The sequence below is a fragment of the Cupressus sempervirens genome, chromosome 8, assembly GCF_028749045.1.
Source record: "Cupressus sempervirens isolate cs-2001-9-10 chromosome 8, ASM2874904v1, whole genome shotgun sequence".
In the NCBI taxonomy this organism is placed as follows: domain Eukaryota; kingdom Viridiplantae; phylum Streptophyta; class Pinopsida; order Cupressales; family Cupressaceae; genus Cupressus; species Cupressus sempervirens.
The window spans coordinates 571,269,429-571,292,200 of NC_143125.1; the positions used below are offsets into that span (position 1 = coordinate 571,269,429).

The 22,772-nt window shown below is 35.4% G+C and overlaps 1 protein-coding gene across 1 annotated transcript in view; it reads right to left on the bottom strand.

The window, feature by feature from the left end:
• The window catches only part of LOC149543676 (uncharacterized), a 100,450-nt gene that overhangs the window by 25,062 nt on the left and 52,616 nt on the right, over window positions 1-22,772 (bottom strand). Inside the window, exon 2 of the mRNA XM_089798431.1 lies at window positions 8,886-9,034. Within this exon, the coding sequence (XP_089654557.1) occupies window positions 8,886-9,034 (149 nt within the window). The remainder of the gene's footprint in view (window positions 1-8,885; window positions 9,035-22,772) is intronic.

The following is a 22,772-nucleotide window of genomic DNA, read 5'->3' on the forward strand; positions in this document are numbered from 1 at the left end:
AGAGAAAGGAAGATACAACAATAAAAAGCTCAATGAGTGGAAAATTGCACTCCATAACATTTTTCATTCCGACTATGAGGTCAACAATATTGAGAGATGAGAGATATTTGCAATTCGGAAAACCTGCAAACATTATAGAGGAAAAATAGAAATCATCGAAATACAAGTTTGAATAAGCAAATAAAATATAAGTTGCCACATCTTCAAAGGTAAACAGGGTTCAGGCAGCTATCAAATAGTCATAAGTACAAATGGGGGAATAGCAATAGTGGAGACATATCATGATTTAGGAAAGATTAGATTATAATGCATGAAGTCTCTCTAAGAATGAAGCTATTACAAGGAGAAAGTAAAAAAAGGGGAGAAAGATTGTCATCTTACAACCCTTAACATAGTGAATGAAATGTGGTTGGCCTATCGCAGAAGAGATTAAAGATGTCCTAAGTTGAACCAAGACACCAAGCGCACGGGTTTGCCATTAATTGAGGAAGATAACTGCACTATACTTAACTACATTCACAATTTTCCCGATCACGTGGAATGAACAAGTGTGGGCCTGAAGGCAAAGGCAATCAAACCATTTGGCAACTTGATGTCATAACTTCTGCCACCGTGGAAAGACCAATGAAATTAAGAAGGGGTACGGGTAGCACGACCCCACCATATCATGCACAATGACAACAACATATTATAAAGGTTTCCTTACATCATCATGAATCCTGCATAGTCCAGCACATATAAAGAAAAGATCTACATGGACAGCCAATGGATTGCATACTTGGTACTCGATGCGAAGACCAATCAAAGATCAATAGGGGAGAGACCCTTTTTTTATATTAGAGAGAAACAGATAAAAGTGCAGAGGGATTATCATTGATATATCATACTCTACCCTAATCTACATGCCAACCAAGTTATAAGGTAAGTATAGCTAAGGGAAGTATGTATGGTGTAATGTGAAAAGTTCTCTTCATTGTTTAAGTTCTTTAAGGGGAGATATAATAACCTTGGAAATGGTGTATAAAAGAACATAAGATATGTTCTATTGATAAATGTATAAAAAATTTACTCATATGTTTAATATGATATGGTTATACTTGATAATAAAATGAAGAAATAATATACTGAAAGCATAGATTAAAATATACATATATTCAATATATGTATATATTTAAATATCTATTTAAATTGGATATTTATTTGATCTATATTTTTAATTGAAAGTTATATAAAGATTAATATGTTATATAATTAGAACATTATGAATTTTAATTTTATATATGAAAAATTATTTTCTCACAATTGCAGATTATTGAATATCAATCTATATCAATATAATTGAGAATTATAATGTGAATCATGAGAAATATATTTATGTTACTATTAGTAACAAACATGAGTTAAACTACTAACATTCCTATTTGAATTATAAGTATTGTTTGCCTTGATCTTCTTCCTTCGAAAATATTATTGCAAGAAGAGGGAGATTGAGATTCAGAGGGAGCCTGACATTTCATTTGAGACAACCTTAAAAGAGAGGGAGCAGATAGAGAATACGATTCAGTCAACCTTCAGTGATCTCGGTCCTATTGATTCGGAGGGAGTAAACCATGTTGAGATGGAGTCTCCAATGATCAATACATTGTAGCAGTCAAGAGGATTGTGATTCATGAATATACCTCATGACTATGTGATTTTAATGGGCCTACCCCCTGTGTACATCATGAGCAAGTGATAACTTCCAAATGATGTCACTTGCCTTTGTCAATGATCTCTAAAATTTAACATATACGATCTCCTTAAAACCAAGGCAGACCCTATCAAAGCGAAAGGTGAGAAATATCCTACAAGAAAACTACAAGGATTATTCATGGAAGCAGAACTTCATTCCTCTAGATACAAATTGCCTAGAACGAAATTATCGCTCATGAGAACTAAGTATCACTAAATAGATACTATCACCCAACAATGTTAATGGAATGAGTGGGAATTTTACATTGAGGGGGGGAATAATAACCAATGTTTCATTCCCATTGGTTGACAAATGTTTATCCAACCATATGGACCGTCATTGGAGCAACTTGCATCAAGAACATTAATGTGCAGATAAGTATTTATTATCCTTGAGTATTATATTTTACTTGCTTATCATAGTCCCTCTTATTTGTAATTCTACACACACTATAAGAGTTATTTGCCTTGATATTTTCCTTTGTATTTGAAGCCGACATTGCAGGTAAAGAATGACACATCAGACAGCATATGACAGTAGCTTAAATAAGTTGTGATCAGGCTAGATAAGGAGAGGCTCTTGAAGCAAATATCTTTGATGATTGAGATTATGAGTACCCTTCTACATTACGAGGGTGTATGACACTTCTTCAAAGGCAACACCGAAGCTTAGAAGATTAATGCTCAAAGGAAGTCTAGAAATGCATGTGTGTGACTGCATGATTTTGATGGGCCTACTCTTGAATACATCATGAGGAAGTATTGACTTATCACCAGAAAGTCGGAGGATTGATGTTAGATTTAGAGGGAGTTCAAAAGGCATCCTTAGGTGAAAAGAGCTTCTAATGGAGTAACTAGAGGACCTGACTTCCCAAGACCATTATTCAGAGGAAGAATCTTCGAGGCACAATCCTTCGTGAATGATATCTTCTCTATGAGGAGAAGTTCTAAGTGAAACTCCTTCGTAATACAATCTTCTTTGTGAGAGAAAATTAAGGTGAAAGCCTTTGCACCACCCTCTAACTGGGTTCATGGTGGTTAGTATTTCACATATGATATGCAATGAAAGGTGACAATCTTTCATACATATATAAACAAAAGGTAACCATTGTAAGGTAATGATTTTATAAATGGTAAGACCTGTTATCATGACAAACTTCATTAAGATGTCCCAGAGAGCTAGAAGTCATGATAACGAACATATCAACTAGAAGGTACCATTGTAAGGTGACGATCTTATCAATACTTGAAAAATCTCCTAACACCAAAATGTGTTGGAGCAAGTGTTATCATGGTTCTTCAGGCCGGATTTTGCCAAACACCTTGATAACCAATTTATCATGGTTCTTCAGGCCGGATTTTGCCAAACACCTTGATAATCAATTCATCATGGTTCTTCAGGTCAGGTTTTACCGGATGCCATGAAAATCAATTTGTTATGGTTCTTCGCACCAGATCTTGCCAAACACCATAACTTAAATCTATCATAGACCACACCTAAAGTGGTATTCAAATCTTGTATTATAATTGCTGAAATTGTCTCCTTGCTAAAGAGGGAGTGTTGAGAAATTTAGCCTCATAGTGAAATGAAGCAAATTCCATATGCAATATATGTTAATATATATGTGTGTGTGTTGATGGATTTATGTTGATATCATTATATATGTCATTCCAAGATTATCATACTGAGATGATATACCTTCAGGCCAGATTTTGCCGGATACCATGAAATTCAATTTGTTAAGGTTCGTCAGGCCGAATCTTGCTGCACACCATAACTTAAATCTATCACAGACCACACTTAAAGTGGTATTCAAATCTTGTATTATAATTGCTGAAATTCTCTCCTTGCTAAAGAGGGAGTGTTGAGATGTTTAGCCTCATAGTGAAGTGAAGCAAATTCCACATGTAATATATGTTAATATATGTGTGTTGATGGATTTATGTTGATACCCTTATATATATCATTCAAGGAATATCATACTGAGACGATATACCTCCATATACTTGAGAGCATAATGTGTTCCATAAAAAATCCTCTCTAGTTAAGAGGGAGTGTTAAGATTATAGCTACAATCAAATTGATTTAATCATAAGATACAATGTTGATATAATATATCATATATAATATAATCCTATATATATATATATATATATATATATATATATATATATAGTGATTTATATTGTTAATATATATTATTTAATAATGATTAGTCATAGAGACATGTCTCTTCATGAGACATGTCTCCTACTCTTATACTTAAAATAGATTGGGATCTGCATTTGAAAAACACCAATAACAATGGTAGTGTAAATACATTTGCAGAAACGATCCTTACAAAGTCAACACTTCAGATGATTGAGGATGTACAAGTTACTATTGACATTGTTGATTTGGATTCACATATGGCTACTAATGTGAATATGATTTTGGACTCACATGTTGCTGCTTATATGTTATGATATTATATTGCTGCTGATATGAACATGGATCAACATGTTAATGTGGATGTTGCTATTGATGTAGAGTTGGATTCAAATGTTACTGATGTGGATTCACTTATTGCGGATGTCGTTGAGGATCTACATGTTATCGATGTAGACTTTTGGTGGTCGACATGGCTGAAGATTTACATGTTGCTATTGTTGTTGATTTGGGCTTACATGTTGCTGATTTGGTTTTGGAGTTACATGATGTTGCTGATACGGATTTCATGTTTGAGGATGTTATTATTGCTGATTGTGATCAGTTTCAGAAATTGTTTGTGAAGCATTACGATGTTCACTTTGTTCCTATGAGTGAGCATGCTGATAAGTTAGCTATGGTACAAAAGATTTCGATGTTTGAATGGATGACGCAGATATGGTTGATGTGCAGATTTGTTCCTTTGTTTGAGAGCAAGTGGAAGCTTTTGGTGAAGATGAAGTTGAGTGCAAACATTTCTTTGGGCATCAAAGTGTGGGACACACTTTTCTATTCACCCCAAGATTCTAATTCAAGAGCATCAAGCTTGGATTTTGTGGACCCAATGTTCGGCACGATTGGGCTTATGTTTGAGGCATATCTATGGACCTTGTCCTATGTGCCCATAGTAAATAGATGGATCATATTGGAGTTACCACTCTTTTGGTGGTTGTTGGTAATGTGTTTCTTATTTCTTGGGTGAACTTTGAAGATTATTTCCACAAGCTTTCATCCATGGGAGTTAGCTTGTGCAATCTTAGATATGGATCATTGAATGGCATGTGGACCTATGTCTAAGGACATGTAAACTTATTTTGTCTTATGAGTTAGTTATTGTTGTAAACTTGGGGTTTGTCCTAAGTGTTTATTTAATTTAGTCTGTCAAGCTAACTTGTGGCTTGAGTGTTTATTTAATATAATTTATCAAGCCGACTTGTGGTTTGATTTGGCATACGTAGAGATTCTTTTCTTGTCTATAGGTATCAGTTAGTTGATTAGTTTAGCATAGAGTAGCTAGGAGCATCTTGAGGGATAATAGCTAGGATGTTGATCTTCACATATGAGGATTGAGTTGCATTCTTCTTTGTAATGGTTGTAACCCGGTTACACTCGGGCATGTTGGATATAAATCTTATGATTATGTTATGAGAATATATGTTGTTTTCGATCTGAATATTTATGTTATTGTTATATTTCTGTGGTGTGGTTACTTGCTGGGATCTTGGTCACCTCCAAGAGGGGTACACCCAGCCTTGCACTGCATCAAATGGTAATTTGATCTAGTACTAGCTGTGTGGTGGATTGATTGTCTGTAGAACCCTAGATCTCTTTGTTGTGAGGTGGCAGATCGTGGTTATGGCTTGCAATCACGGAGGACTCACAGATGAATCATTTTGAATGCGAAACCTTGGTGTGAGAAGATGGAGCTTTCTTTGAGTGAACAGATCATCAAATTGAGGCAAGTTGTGAAGATGGAAAGTAGATCGCCCAAGTGTGAGGCAGCTAGAGTCTTGCAATCAGATAGTTGATGTAAGGCAATTGCACTTTGAGAGGAATCTGATGGATAAGTTGGATAAGTTTTGGGCCAAATTCAATCAAAGGATTGAAGAGATGGTAGAGTCATGTTTGAATTGGCATCTACCGATCAAACAACAAGTTGTCTTGCTGGTTAGAAGGATTGTTCAGAGAAGACGAAACTGAGGTATCTTTTGGTTTTTATGAGAATATGCATGGATCTGACATGGAAATTGCAGAGCATCTTATTGTGGATAATGAGATTGTTGATTATGAGATCTGCATTTGTTGTAATGAGGATTTACATATGGATATGGATTTGCATATGGTTGCTGATCTAAATTTATATGTTGTTGTTGAGATGACTGAGGATGTACAAGTTACTATTGACATTGTTGATTTGGATTTACATATGGCTGCTAATGTGGATCTGATTTTGGACTCACATGTTACTGCTTATATGGCTGGGGATTCTATTGCTGCTGATATGAACATGGATCAACATGTTGTTAATGTGGATGTTGCTAATGATGTGGAGTTGGATTTACATGTTGCTGATGTGGATTCACTTATTGCGGATGTGGTTGAGGATCTACATGTTATTGATGTAGACTGTCTGGTGGTTGACATGGCTGAAGACATTCATGTTGCTACTGTTGTTGATTTGGGCTTGCATGTTGCTGATTTGGTTTTGGAGTTACATGATGTTGCTGACATGGATTTCATGTTTGAGGATGTTATTATTGCTGATTGTGATCAGTTGAAGAAATTGTTTGTGAAGCATTATGATGTTCACTTTGTTCCTGTGAGTGAGCATGCTGATAAGTTAACTATGTTACAGAAGATTTTGATGTTTGAGTGGATGAAGCAGAGATGGTTGATGTGCAGATTTGTTCCTTTGTTTGAGAGCAAGTGGAAGCCTTTGCTGAAGATGAAGTTGAATGCAGACATTTCTTTGGGCATCAAAGTGTGGGACACACTTTTCTATTTACCCCAGGAGTCTGATGCAGGACCATCGAGCTTGGATTTTGTGGACCCTATGTTCTGCGCGATTAGGATTATGTTCGAAGCATATCTGTGGACCTTGTCCTAAGAGCCCATAGTGACTGGATGGATCGTATTGGAGTTACCGCTCTTTTGGTGGTTGCTGGTAACGTGTTATTTATTTCCTGAATGACTTTGGAGATTATTTAATCTTACCGACTTGTGCCTTGAGTGATGATTATTTAATTTAATCAGTCAGGCCAACTTGTGGCTTGATTTGGTATAAGAAGAGAGTCTTGTCTTGTCTAGAAATATCTGATTGTTGATCAGTTTAGCATGGAGTAGCTAGGAGCACCTTGAGGGATGCTAGCTAGGAGGTGGATCTTCGCATTTGATGATTTGCATTCCTCTTTGTAATGGTCGTAACCTAGAAAGCCTTACAATCGAGCATGTTGATGTAAATTTTATGACTGCATTATTAGAATATATGTTGTTCTGGATCTGAATATCTATGTTATTGTTATATTTCCATTGTGTGGTTACTTGCGGGTCACCTCCAAGAGTGGTACACCAAACCTTGCACTACATCACTATTCGGGAGAAAAATGCATCAAAAATGATAATCCAAAGGCCACGCACAAGGGAAAGTGTGCTCGGCGGCAGCGGCACTGCCCTCAACCCCACCCTAAGCATGCCCAAGGTACTGCCCCTAGACGATTGCTGGGGAAACTATGTTGAACCAAGTTGATGTTTTTTTATAGTTTATGCCCACTTCCCAAAGTTCACTGCACTGCATTCTGACATTTTATACTTGTTTTGATATAATGCTACTCATTGTTATCTTTATAATATTTTTGATATAATAGAAATCTCCCATTTGCTGATTCGACAATATTGTTTAGTATTTTAATTTCTGATAGTAATTAGCAATTAGTAGTTCATTGTTCAAAACTACAATATTTATTGTTCAATGGTTCAATGTTCAAGTATTTACTATTTGGCATTTACAATTTTGCTATTTTACTTCTTATATTGTTATACATTTTTCCATAACTAGCATTTCAAGTACTACATGTATAGCATATACAGTCGCTCCCACCTGCTCCCGTCACCATCTCCAAATTGAAGCCCTTTTCCCCCAAGGCCTATGTTACACTAGGAAAACAAGACATAACAAGAAGCCATTGCGTTAATAGAGAGTAGAGAGCAAGTGAATGAGCTAGGGTTTCTTTTTAGCAAAATAGAATGCATGAGAGGGAAACACTGCAGCATTGATAGCATAACCACTTTCAAAAAACTATGTTATGAACCTGTGAGAAATAAAAGTCAAAGAAAAAAGATCTAGAAATGAATAATGATGGCAAAGAGCACTTTCACGCGTGTTGGACACACTGTATTTCCAGGGTTAGATATTCTGCTCTCCTATACTATTGTATGTGCAAAATGATTAATGAATATCAGGATTTCTGTCAGAAACCATTTCCTAGAAATGAGAGTGAAATAGAGAGAGACCCTAACTACTATTGAACCATTTCTTCACATACTGGGGCCTTCTAAATGATATTGTATAATATCTGCTTTACAGCTTGACACTAGAACATATGACCTTATCAATAAGATAGTGTATACATAATGATAAGATAACAAGAGTTGAAAAATTGCATCTATATAAATTACACAACTTAAGCTTCTTCTACACACCCACTGCAACTTTCTTCTTATAAGTAAGGAGCATACTCAAACATATTCTGCCATACACAAACTGTGAGACTCTATGCTCAAACATATTAATTAAGCCAAATGGATCAGGTTTTCAACAATTGTCTCTCCATTGCACAGATTTAAATAACAATATTATTTCTACTGAGCTATTTAATAAATAGAAATCTTGTAGTACAGTCAATTTCAACTATGAAAATGAAGCAAAGAAACAAAGTGGAATATACATGTTGCTTTTGCATAAAAAATCTAATGCTACTCCATGATAAATTGGCAACAGCTTTCAAGGAAAATCAGATGGTTACAGGGATGACAGGACCACATCTAGCTACATTCAAATAATTGTTTTATTATATCAGTTTCCTTGCAGTTATCATTTACTGCTGCCAGTTATGCAATATAATCATCTCCTAATGTGAAAAAGGAATCCCAAAATCGATCTAACTATAATAACATAGAGTATACTCACAGAACTAGAGGAACTGCTGTAAGAAATTTCCTGTTACGAGTCAGCTGCTTGCCATTATCCATCTGTTCCCACCATGTTAACTTGTTGTATATTCCCTGATCTTCTGAAAAAGGAGTGCCCTTCTTCCAATGGAAAAAGTGATAGGTCACCTAAAAGTCATGAGAAAAGCTAGTCAAAATTCAAGCAATTAATATTCCAAAAAAAAATTGCATTATAAATTCAGGATCAAGAGGCATGTGCTCAAACATATTAATAAAAAACAGATACAAAACACTAGAAGGAAAATCGTCATTCATAGCAAATTGAATATATTGTTGGACCAAGTTTAAAATTTCATTACAAATAATGACCACAACATCCTTTATCTCTGGAACTAACAGTAAGGGTAGATGCTTCAAAGTTTTGAACAACGTATAGAGAGTGCATATTATTACCAAGATTAAAATAGACATTCTATATATGATATATAAGGAGCAATTGTTTACAAAACTAGAATAACATGAAATATTACAGACATGGTCTTCATTAACGTACCCTAGTGATGCATCATAAGGAGCAACTGTTTGCAAAACTAGGGGTACCATGAAATATTACAGACATGGTCATCATTAATGTACCCTAGTGACGCGTCCTTGGGGTTTTCAAGCCAAGTGGCATCTACTCAATTTTGAGGGTGTTCCTTGAAACATCTTCTCAATTTGGCGGATATTCCTGGGATGTCACCCAAAATAGAAACTACAAGGGAACACTCTCACATCCTAATGCAGGAGCGTCTGGGTGCATGAGCAATCGACGTCAACCATATATTTTAGGTTCTTTCAGTTTTGCCGTGTATCTGTTAGTTTTCTTTTGTCTCAAGAGAATTTGCTCAACTCAAACTTGTCTAAGTGAAGAAGCTTAAAGACATTGGGAAAGAGTTTAAACAATTTATTCCGACATTTTTTCAGATCTGCTGAAAAGTTTATAATGTTTGTATTGTTTGCTGAAACACCAAATAGACTTGTGAAGGAAAGGTTTGAAAGTTTGCAAGTTTATCAAAAAACTTGGTTCATGAACTTCTCAATTTCCCAAAAGAAGAATTTGCCGAAAAAAGAAGTTGGTGGGGTGCAAGATGGGATGGTTCATAGAAAGGTAAATTTTCTGAACACCATTTTTGTCGAAAGAAGATTGATTTCAGCAAAAAGTACAAACACTATAACATTTCAGCAGATCTGAAAAATGTCAAAATAAATCATTTTAACTCTGTTAGTTTTCTTTTGTCTCAAGAGAATTTGCTCAGCTCAAAACTTAAGTGAAGAAGCTTAAAGTCATTGGGAAAGAGTTGAAACACTTTATTTTGACATTTTTTCAAATCTGCTAAAAAGTTTATAATATTATATTTTTTTGTTGAAACACCAAATAGACTTGTGAAGTAAAGGTTCGAAAGTTTACAAGTTTGTCAAAAAACTTGGTTCACGAACTTCTCAATTTGCCAAAAAAGGAAGTTGATGGGGTGAATGAAGGGATGGTTCATGGAAAGGTAAATCTTCCAAACACCATTTTTGTCGAAAGAAGATTGATTTGGCACGATCACCCATCGTAAACTTGCATAGACACTAAAAGAGATTCACATAAGATTCATTTTGCTGAAAAGGAGAAAACAAATAGTTTTTTCTTCATGGAGGGCATGTTTACAAAAGGTGTTTCAAAATGATAGCATATGGAGGTCAATATTCCATGTATTGAATAAGACAAAACATATTCTTAGAAATCAGGATAGTTTGAAAGATATTTCATGTTCCCTATCCACCAATTTTTTATAAGGGTTTATCTTCCAACAAAAATAGTATTATGTGGAAACCATTGTCTTTCGAAGCGGATGGCAAGGAAGTAGGACAGGTTGGAGAGGGTAAGAGAGGAGGATACCATTGCCAAGAAGAAACAACCCTTCGTCAATATTGTGAAGGAGGTTTCATCATTAGAGAAGAGACAAGATGGTTCAACATTAGAAAGGCAATAGCGAGAGAGAGAGAGGTGGATTACAATGTTGTTTTTCTTAAGGAAGTTGGATTACAAATGGCATGGTCATGGCTCGTCAACTCTTTACTGTCTTAAAGCCATTAGTACGAAAAGGGTATGCTCATCCAACTAGATATAGCTATAGCTTATGATAGAGTCACTCTAATTTTCCCGAATACAATTTCAAAGATATTTAACTTTAGCCATGAATGGAGGGATTGGATTAAAGGTTATTATTTCTTAGTTTACTCCTTGGTTCTTGTTAATGGTTCTTCTCTACAACTAGGGGTCTCTATAATAGGGATCCCCTATTCCCATATCTCTATCATTATGGCAAAAGCTTTGGGTAGATACATTGGCTTTCTCAAATTTAGGACTTTAAAAGGGCTGAAATCTTCCTCCATTTGGACAGCATTTGTAGATTGGCAGTTTGTGGATGTCACAAAGTATTTCTTTGCTCCATTAGTTCATTAAAAGTTAAAAGCAATACATTGGGAGATTATGAATAATTTTCAAGTTAAAAAGTGAATAATGCGAAATCCAATTTTTTTCCCCTTGATATTAGTGGGTAAGAATAAGATTTTGTATGCAGCTGCCCCCACATCCCAATTTAGCTTTTGTCTTTATTAATTGCCCCCAAGGTGATTATCTACAAAATTAATACCATAATGAGTGGTTTCCTTTGTAAAGGCACAAATTAGCATTTCCAACACCCCTTAGTCTCCTTGTAAAGAGTTGTTCTTGTAGCAATAAAGGAATTAGCATCAAGGATCTTGACCATTTCAATCAATCCTTGTGACTAAGCTTCTAGAGGATCATCATTAGTAAGAAAACCTCCATGATCAATGTCTTCAAGGAAAAGCACCTTCTTGGGGGCAATCCTATACTATACTTTCTTGTAATGTCCTCCCAAGGGTTTTGTAGAATTGAAAAGAATGAAGATGACCAAAAATCTCATAGTTAGACATGGTTTCTCAAACATCCAAAATCTACCTTACTAGATTCGCATCCCATAACCCTACATCTGGTGCAAATGCCCTTGGATGTGGATCCACAGCCAGGTGCAATCCGATTGCACATCTACTGGTATGGATGAGCACTTGGATAACATCTAGAGCACGCATCCAAAGTGCATTCGCCCAATAAAACCACTTTTTGACTTGAAAAATATACTTTAGTGTTTTTTTTTATGTTTTCTTCTACAAACCCTAAAACGACCCTTTATGAGGCCATTCATAGTAAAAACATATCATTTTGTTGGTCATTATGCTCTCTTCTCATTTAGTCTCTATTTTGGCATTTCAAAAGGCAGGTGATCATTTTCGAAGGGGATTGTTTGTGGGGTGTCAGAAAGCTTACACAAAAGAGATCTAAGCATGCAAGGTAAGTAAGCATTTGACTCTATTCTTGAGTTTTTTAATGATGTTTTTTAGATTTTGATGAATTTTTCCAAGTTTGTAATGAAAGTTTCAAATTTTTTTTTATTTCTACTTTGTTTTTAAACAAGAAAAACAAGTTTACTCTTTGTTATAATATTTTTGTATCTTTATTTTGCACTTCTATGCTTGTATTTCTTAGTTTTTCTCTAGTTTAAATTTATGTCATTTCTTATAATAGCAAGAAATTAGATAGCAAGAATGGCCAAATGCCAAAGTTCAGTGCATGCAAAAGGGAACAATAAATTAAAAATTGATATAGGATAACCTTTATGGAGACATACCACAAGGCTTTTGCAAGTTGCAGGAGGTGGGGGATATATTTGGAGGTGTAATTACTACGATTTACCAAAAAATAGCTCATATTATCAAGTGAGACTTCACTTTATGGGACCTGTTGCTAAAGGGATGGGAATGTGTAAAGGCCCACACAAATAGCAGGATTTGTAAAAGAACAAAAAGAAGCTGATAAAATGGCACTAGGAGCAAAACAAAGTGCTTATGCTTGGGAAAAGAAAAGAATGACTTTACGCATTAATACAATGGCAGTCTCCAAATATCCCTTCTCACCTATACCCTTTTACAAAAGATTAAGTATAAATTATGACCTGCACATGAGGTCCTTTAAGCAAGGCATTTGTAATGGAGACAAGAGATATTGCTCAACAAAAAATTGTACATGCCTCTATGCCAATAATGTTCCTTTCAACTTGTTGAGATCATCATATTGGTTAGAAATGATGTTGGAAATTTGTGTTTTAACTCATCCCTTAAGAAGGTAGTCCCCTTCTTATTTCTATGCTTGTCACTTGTTACATGCCACTATCTATAATTGCGTGACTTGTTTCCTCCTCTTTTGATGAAAAAATTTTGAACTTATTAAAGAAAACATGACTGAAAAGATTTGCTTCTACGTTACCCATGGACATGTCCTTGATTCTAAAACCCCCTATCCCTAAATCGGAAACAATCCGGGGACTTGGGGATGGCCAAGGGATTATCAAAAAATAACTACAAACGTTTCCAAAATCTGAGGATGGCTTCAAAATGGTTTGGGGACGTCCCTACATACTAGCAATAGTTGGGAAGAACTTCGATGTCCCTTGACTATCCCGAGGCAGACGAGATAGGCAGTTTCAGCACATAAAAAATGCATTGTTCTTTTATAAAACTTTCTTTTTAATTTTAAGGTAGGCCCCTATTTTAGGTTTCCCCTCACATACTTGTACTATTTCATAGTTTACTCCTGCTATTTGGGAACCGTTGATTAATATTGGGAAAAATGAATTTTCTATTAGTTTTGGGCAACACTTCACTAACAATCATGAAATTAAGAATGTTGTTACAATCATGCTACATGCTCAGAATATATTGCAGACTGATTGCAAGGTATTGGGAAAATCTAGAAAGTACATTACAAACCTAGAACCTGCAGCTTTATGTTGTTTTGGGCTAATACATCAGTGTTGGGTTGGTTTTGGTTTGATTTGGGTCATTTCTACAAGATATGGTGCATATTGGAGGTTGCATCAAGATGCTATCTTACTGTAATAGACCTATATCATGATCAGAACTATATCACAAACATGTTTGTATTAATATTAGTCCACTTACAATGAGTTCGAGGTGCAGTGTCAGGGGTGTAGCCGCAATTTAGATCATTGGTGAACATGGTCTCGAGTCGCGCAAAATGCAGTCTCTATCATTGCTTCCATTTTCCAAGTCATTAGATATGGGGATAGGAATGTACCTAGCCTTGAATAGTTATATGCGTACATCAATTCTATGCTTGGCCAAATGAGGGTTGCTATGTGAGAGGAGTAAGCATTCTACAATGAGCACATTCAACCAACCATTTAGCACAGATCAGCTAGGTTCAACACTCCCTTGCATACCATTGAATCTAAGGTGGTACATGCCTACACTTGGTAGAATTACAACGATCCAAGATGATGAGTTGAAGGTAGTGGTCTTCCGAGTGCATTTGATAAGATGAGTGATCCTAGTACTATAGGCACGATTGGCACTAAGTGCAACAAAATTTGCCAATCTCAAGGTCATTCAAGTGTGGCAAAAATGGATATAGGAACTATGGCACATAATAACCAAACCTTGTTGGGGAATTGTCATGGATAGAAATCAAAGACTACCACAATAGTCATTTGTTTGCTATCTCATGTTTTTAGTTATTCAAAACACAAAGTGGAACTGGTCTATTTATAGCTTCATCCACTCTCTTAAGAGGAACATAGTTAACTCTGGGAGAGCAGAGAAGCTAGTGATTACATAGTGCCTTGCATTTCATTGACCACAAGACTTGTGTACAAGGAATCTAACAGCATGATGGGATTTAGAGACAGATGAGCCATCACATATTGATGAGGATCAAGATGTTGCAACTTCGAATGTAAGTCTGGTTGGTCTTTGTTTTGCCAATCTTGACAGTGAGCAATCTAGTAGTCTCGGTGAAGAGTTTGTCTCAGAGGCCTTCCTTCACTACAATTGAATTAAATTGAAAGGTTTTAATGACGTTCACAAGACCGCCGGTCTAAGGGACCAAAAGGACAGTTAAGCAACCAACTATAATTTCTCTCAATTGTTCCTTTTGTTGTGGATCCAGATTAGGAAGCTAGCTGTCTTGTGTAATCTTGCCTCTTCAAAAGTTCCTTCATGTTGCTCACCTTTAGGCTATCCTTGTACTCATTGTGAATATCTTCACATGCAACACACTCTTTGATAAAGTGTCATTCTGTTCCCACCACTATTTTGACATTTTGTGCTTGTTTTGATCTCATGGTTCTCATTGTAATCATCTTTATGATATTTTTGATATTATAGAAATAGCTAATTTGTCGATTCGACAATTTCATTTGTCAACTTGATATTTTATTTAGTAATCAATGTTCATTGAGCAAGTATTAAGTATTTATAATTTTACTAGTTTGCCAAAGTTCCATTTGAAATGTAATTTTTATACATCTTTTTGTAACTAGCATTTCAACTACTATATGTATAGGATATACAGCACTGCCCCCCCCCCAACCTCAATCGTCCCCAAATTTAGGCTTTATTGTCTCCTCATCCCCGAAACATGTCCCAACATCCTTCCACCCCTAACAAGCATTGGAATACTAGATTCAACTATTGCAAGTGCAAGAGGGCTAAGAAGGAGCAAGAAGAAATATTATACACCAAGTTAGAAGGATTATTGGATTTTCAAGAATTATGTAAAGTTCTATGTAGTGTTACAGGACTCAACAAGACCCGAGGCAAGCCCATCAAATTGAAGCAAATTGCCTCAGGACTCTGACTCGGTCGAGTCTTGACTGACTCGCCGAGTCAACTGACTCGGATGACTCACCAAGTCTTGTCAGCTTAACTCGGCCAGTGGGCAACGTTCTGAAAAGAAAAAGAAAAAACAGATTTTTTATGTTTTTCTTTTTATGTTTTGTTATGGTAAGTGTGTGTAAGACCTTAAAAGGTCATTCTATCACTTGCAAACACAAAGAATAGAGAAATAAGAGTTAAGGGAAGAGTATTGGGTTTTGGGTGATAGATTAGCAAATCAGTTGGATCTCATCTATCAATTGTTGATTGTTTGTGCCACTTTGTTGCTTGCATATAAGCATTGAGAGGAGTTGAAAGAAGCATTTGGAGGAGTCTCCTTCAAACTTGGGTTATATTTCCATTTCTAGAGAAAATTTGAAGAGGTAATGCAATTGGAGTATCTTAAGTCACCATCTAGTGCTTAAGGATGCAAACAAAATTAGAGTATGTTCGAGCATATACACTCGAAGAGGCGCAACAGGTTGGCAGCAAAAATGTTCAATAATCTTGTTTTTGTTCACTTCAACCTTTACTTCCAGTGCAAACAAATTTTTTGGGCATCGACACATCTCTCATTGTATTAGAGAAGGTTGATATACAAGCGGGGTGGAACACAAAGGTTGATGGTCCTGACTTCAATGATGTAGACTTGGAGTGGGTTGATCAGGTGGATCGAGCGGCAAATGCAATGGCGATGGCAGTGGAGGAGGCTATAGCACAAGGAGACCCAGTGCAGGACCCTAAGGATAAGAGTGATGGATCTAACTCTGATGATAAGGATTATGAGGACGAGTATGACGATGAGGAGGATGATCATGATGAGCATGTCACTAAGGTTCAACCTCAAACAGAAGGAGAGAGGATGGCTCTAGAGTTCCATGACCTATCTTAGGTCTACTCATAAGAAGACATAGTCGAAGACATAGGCTACTATGAGCCTTTCTTTTGATACTAGTTTTGAACTTTTGATTGATGAAGACTTGGAGTAGGTTGATCAAGTGGATCGAGCAGCAGAGGCAATGGCGATGGCAATGGAGGAGGCTATAGCACGAGGAGACCCAATGCAGGGCCCCGAGGCCGAGAGTGATGGATCTGACTCTGATGATGAGGATTATGAGGATGAGTATGAGTATGAGTATGAGTATGAGGAGGATGACCATGATGAGCATGCCACTGAGGTTCAACCTCAGACACAAGGAGAGAGGATGGCTCTAGAGTCTTCCATAACCTATCTTAGGTGTACCCATAAGAAGACATAGGCTACTATGAGTCTTTCTTTTGATATATGTTTTGAACTTTTGATTCCATGGATTGCATATGCCATGGATATTGTAGACATTTGACAATTACACTATATTTCAAATTTCTATTATGTTATTCAATTTAAGTAACTTCTTTCAAAATTTTGCATTTATACATACATGATGTTGTATATGTGTGCAAAGTAGCTTCTATTTATTTCAATTATTGTCTATTAGATATTAATTGGCTAACTGATGCATGAAAAACACTTAAAATTCTTTAAAATCGTTGAATTTCATGGTTTTTTTAATTTGCTAAGTCTGGCTGCCAAGACCAAGTCCGAGGCTAGTAACACTAGTTCTATGACTATTTTATTTTATCTTGTTAGCGTCATATTCTAATTAATTTTATAACTAATTTCATAGTCATGGTTACAAGAGCATATGCAATGATTCATTGTTCATTAATCATAGTTCATATTGTCATCAAGACTCAACATTGAAAGTTAGTTTCAACTTGGTCGAATCAAGCTAAAACTTGTGTCCATCCTCTTCTTTTGTGCTTTGTACAACCTAAAGTAAGAAGAACATTAGTGAAATTCATGATTAACAAAGATTAAAAACAATGATTTTTATTTGAACATCCTTTACTTTTGCAATTCATGCAAACTGAAGTTAGAAGAACAAAAAGAAAATCTGTCTTAATCCTCTGCATTGTATTGCATGCATAGTTTAAATTATAAATGGCATGATGAAGGATGAGGTTGATGGTCAAAGAAAAATTATTGAATTCAATTATGCACCTGATGTTGAGGTGGAGAGGCCCAATCCACTAGCTCCATGGCGAATGAACCACAAGTATAAATTGTCCCTCCTCAATATTAAAAAATTTTACTACCCATCCTTTCAATTGTAAGCCCTTTGAAACAATTTACAACAAAATTACTCATGAAGTTTTCAAGACATGTAGGGGCACAAGGTTGTGAAAGTGCCACTTTTTTGTACTTTAATTTTATGCCAGCATTACTAGAGTTAGCACCCACCTTCTTCAATTCCAAGGAAGGAATGTGGACACGTGAAATTTTAAGAAGACCGGAAAACTTCAAATATAGAGCTCAGATGCACAAGTTATGGGTTGTCAATGAAGATAATGCAATAAACCTGAATCTACTTCTTTGTTTAATAGGCTGCAGAGTCATCACTATCAAAGCCAGCAATAATATTCTACTTCTACTTTACGAAAACAAGTTGCATATATGCCAAGTTCTTCTACAAAGGCCCATACGGAAGAAACTTGATGGAAATTGGTGCAGGGGCACCTATTCATTGGATTTCTTATGGATAAATTTATATTTTACATTGTATTTAATATAGTTTGAATATTATATTTAGACCTAAATATCATTTTGAGTTCATTCAAATTATTTTGTAAGGCTATAAAAGCCATTAAAAGCATAGTGACTTACAAGGTCCTGAAAAATGTCAAGAGTGGTAAAAGCACTCAAATGTAAAAGAGTGGAACTGATACAATTTAAGTCTTAAAGCCATTTTAATCAATATTCAAGGGTTTAGGTAATGTTTGAAGTCATTTGGATAATAATTGTAAAAGTTGTTCATAAGTTGCCAAAATTGTAATGACAACGTATACAACTTGGTGACAACTTTTTAAAAGTTGGTTTAAAGATGTTAATGGGTAGTTTTAGGTTGGTTGAAGAGTTTAATGTGATTCCAAATTATATATATTTGATCTCCAAAATACGAAATTGTAAGTTGGAGAAGTTGGAGGAAGGATTTGGAATGGAAGTAAACTTATCTTGATGTTGTATATTTCAGTTTTCTGTTTATTTTTTCCTGCAATTTCTCCGAAGTTTTGGTTGATAAGAACTCATTTTGAATGGTAAAGACCTGAAAATTATATTTTCAGAAAGATACATGAGTTAGCTTTGATTTGGTTTTGGTTTGGATGATTTTCATTCCATTTGGAAGAAGTTATGGCTGCTTTGGTGAAGACTGGTCAGATTCTGTCATATTATGAACGCTTTTGAGGAAACTGCAATAACTTTTATTTCCTTGCTTGGATTTGGCTACAAATTTGAAAAAATTAAGGTAATTCACTTTTCTTGAATGTCACAAAAGGAATTGCTTTATTTATTTCATTTGTGAAAGTTATAAATGACCGAATAAGGGTTTTAAATTCTTCCCTTGTTGAGAAATTGTCTTAAAAGTTGCAACATTCATTTGAATGGATGGAAAAGATTATAAATGTCAATCCCTACCTAAGTATTCAGTGTAATATATTTGAAATTTTGGATTGATTCTATGCATCCATTCCTTGGTACTTTCCTTTATAATCCAAGCCTAATTAGGCCTATTAGGTCTGTGAACATAGTAAGGGTTAAGGAGTGTTGGAGTAGAGTTGGTTCTAGAACTTTGAGATTTTGTGGAAGGCCCATAAAGCACACTTTTGCTTTGCTCTCTGCATCAGAAATGCAAGTTGAAAAGTGATGCACATAACCCAATAGTTGAATTATTTAATGTGAAGCAAAAGCATATAGATGATTTCTTTGCCAATGGAATTTCATTCCATGTGGCTCAATCTCATTATTATGAGGAAACAGTGATGGTAGTAGGGGCAGGTCCATCATATGTATTGCTAGGGGAGACAAAATTGAAAACCACACATTTCAATAAGAGCAATTCCACATTTTCGCCAGTGTAACAATTTAGCAACATAAGTTACTTTTAAAAAATATTCTATATTAAATTATATAATACCTATTTAACTTTCTAAAGTAAATTAGTATCACATACTTAAATCTATAGCTTCTTTTCAAATAACCAACCATAGTAAGGATTGGAGAGAAGCACGCGACAAGGCACCCAGAACATTCACCACAACTTAGCCCAAGGTTATATTATAACACCCCTTAGACCCAATGGCATGAATCTCTCTCCATCCAACATTGGGGTAGCCGACTTTAGAGTATCTAATCTCCAGAGCATGTCCCCTTACTAAACCATACATGATTGCTTATATTCTTTGGTTTCACTTCCACAAACCAGCCATCATCTGGGTTGAAGAGGAACACACAATAAGATGCCTAAAACATTGGCCACAACTAAGCTCCAAGATATGGTATACCCCTTGGCACCAATTCATGGGAATCTCTCTCCATCCAACATTAGGGTGACCCGCTCAGAGGGAGAACTCGTATCCACTCCCAATTGTATCACCTTACTCACCCACACATAATTGCTTTGATGATTTAGTTTCACTTCCAAAAACAACAATCTTAGAGGTTAAAGAGGAACACATGATACAATTTTTTTTAAAAATTGCCACAACAAGCCCAAAGGTATGTTATAACAACCATTGAATCTCTCTCCATCCAACATTGGGGTGGCCTTTTTAGAGGGGTAACCCATATTTGCTCTCCTAATTGTGTCTCCTTGCTAATCCATATATGATTGCTAGCGGTAGAATAAATTAAGTTTTTAACAAAAACAATAATTGAAGAATCTAGATAGCTTAGTAATTCTCCTTGCTAACTATTTTAAAATATATATGAGAATATATATTAGACATTAACATCACAACGTCTACCACAATCCTTGCCAATTCACAGGTCTAATGTTTTCTAAATGTAGAACTCCAATATCAAAACTAATCCTCCACCACCTAAGGATCCTCTCTGGAATGCTCTGATTTCTTATTCTGAATTAACAGTATTTCATTGTAATTTGCCCCGTCTCAATTAAATTGTTGTCTTCTTTTATATCTTCCATTATGGGGAGTCACGCTTCTTCATAAGAACACCCTCTTTCTAAATGAAGTGTCTATTATAAATTAATTGCCGCCCCTTTAAGGAATTGTTTATATTAATAATTATTCTCAATTAATCTGAGTCAACCAAATTAATTGTGGATAATTATTTCTCTTAGCTTAGTCATCTCTCTTCCCAATACACTCTCCAACTTGTCCACACTGACACTTGGCACTTTCCAGTTTGAATTCCAAGACTATCATCACTTGTTCAGATTTGCTCAAATTGTTCTCCCAATCCGGCAACAAGTCTCGAGTTGTGTGCATGACATTTGAGAAGATGGACTATAAACTTGTACGTCATGCTATCCTTCGGTACCATAAACCTATCAAATTGTCCATGAACCCCACAATTTTGTAAATTCCAAAACAAGGGTTGATAATGCATTAATGTCTAAAATTTCTTTCTTTTACCAGTAATATGGATGGATGGTCTTTTTCTTTCTTGGGTTATATCGCTTTTGTATCAATCAAATCTTCTTCCATTTCATCAGGCACCTAAAAGATCTTGGGCGCTCTGATCATATTGAGGATTAGCCTAGAATACGCCCTCTTTCTAATTTAATTTTCATCTAGTGCATTGGCCCCAAAATCCTCGAGTTGCATCTAGTGCTCATATTTCACACCTCCCACTATTCTAATTTCCTTGCAAGGATCATAATCTATCCTTGCCTGAAAAGATGGCAGATGGTAATAAATGTAGTTCCTCTAGTGAACTCTCAACCACATTCAAATAAGGACACATCTCTACTTTGTCTTCTCGAATTGAAATTGGGAATTAACATCCCAATTTCCTCTTCTTCTAAATTTTGTCATAAGCTATTAATTATCAAGTGACCTCAGGTATGATCATCTTATCAATTGGAAATCACAGGAGCTTACACGGCTGTGAAGATGATCCCTGCAATCTGTGATGACCCCTTTTTTCAAATTTTTTACCTGTTATTCCATTTGAGGCATAAATTAGGAAATCATCAAATTTAAAACAACCGATGAACCTTTCTGCTATTAAATTATGTGAGGAGTTGAGCATTAACATTAATTTAATGGTTCTCATGGATGATTCCTCGGTCAGCTTATCCCGGTTATGATCATTTTGAGACAGTAGAATGACAGTGCAGAGGGCGCGTGAAACAAGCTCCAAGCGTATCCGACAAGTGCTCGAAATTACTCCGCCTTTCCCCCACCAACTCCCTATCTCAGAATTTCATAACTCAGGTGAAGACAAAGCCTTCTACACTATGATGTCGAAATGCATCCTGATGTTATTTAAATTTCTAGAACATATATAAGTATCTGTATCCTTTGATTGCAATATTTCTTATGTGTTAACGTTTACTTTGAATCCTATATCATCACATCTATACTAGTATCTGTATACATATATCCTTTGATTCGATAATTATTATAACTCACATCTTAATATAATATATCAGTGTTCTTTTAATACAATATTTATTTATATGTCATACATTCATATTTATACTTGTATATATATATATATATATATATATATATATATATATATATATATATATATATATATATATATATATATATATATATATATATATATATATATCATTAATGAAATTCCCAATATAACTCAATGCTTCCTTGATGTAAGAACTTAATATGAATCGCTTTCTATTTAAATTTCATTAGTCACTTAACTATATCTATATTGATATATCTATATTCTTCAGTATTGGATTGGTGGTATTTATTCTTACCTAATTGTATTAGTCGGCAAACTAAACTTGATGTCAATCCTTTGCGTGGGTACCCGACTATACGTACCTGACTCTACCCTTCAATGTAGAGACTGTTACAGTTTGGGCGTAGAGGCTGTCAATCTTTGGCCGCAGTGGTTATTCGTAACGTGGACGTGGAGGATACCTTTGACGTTGTTTTTGTTTCTAAATGCACTTTTCTTCCTATTCCCTTCTCGCACCCATGATATACCCTTTTTAAATTATTCTCTTCTGCACTCTTTTTTTTTGTTCTTCTTTTTGTTAACTTCTTAATTGTTTATGCTGTATTCTCACGTCTATCCTTTCAA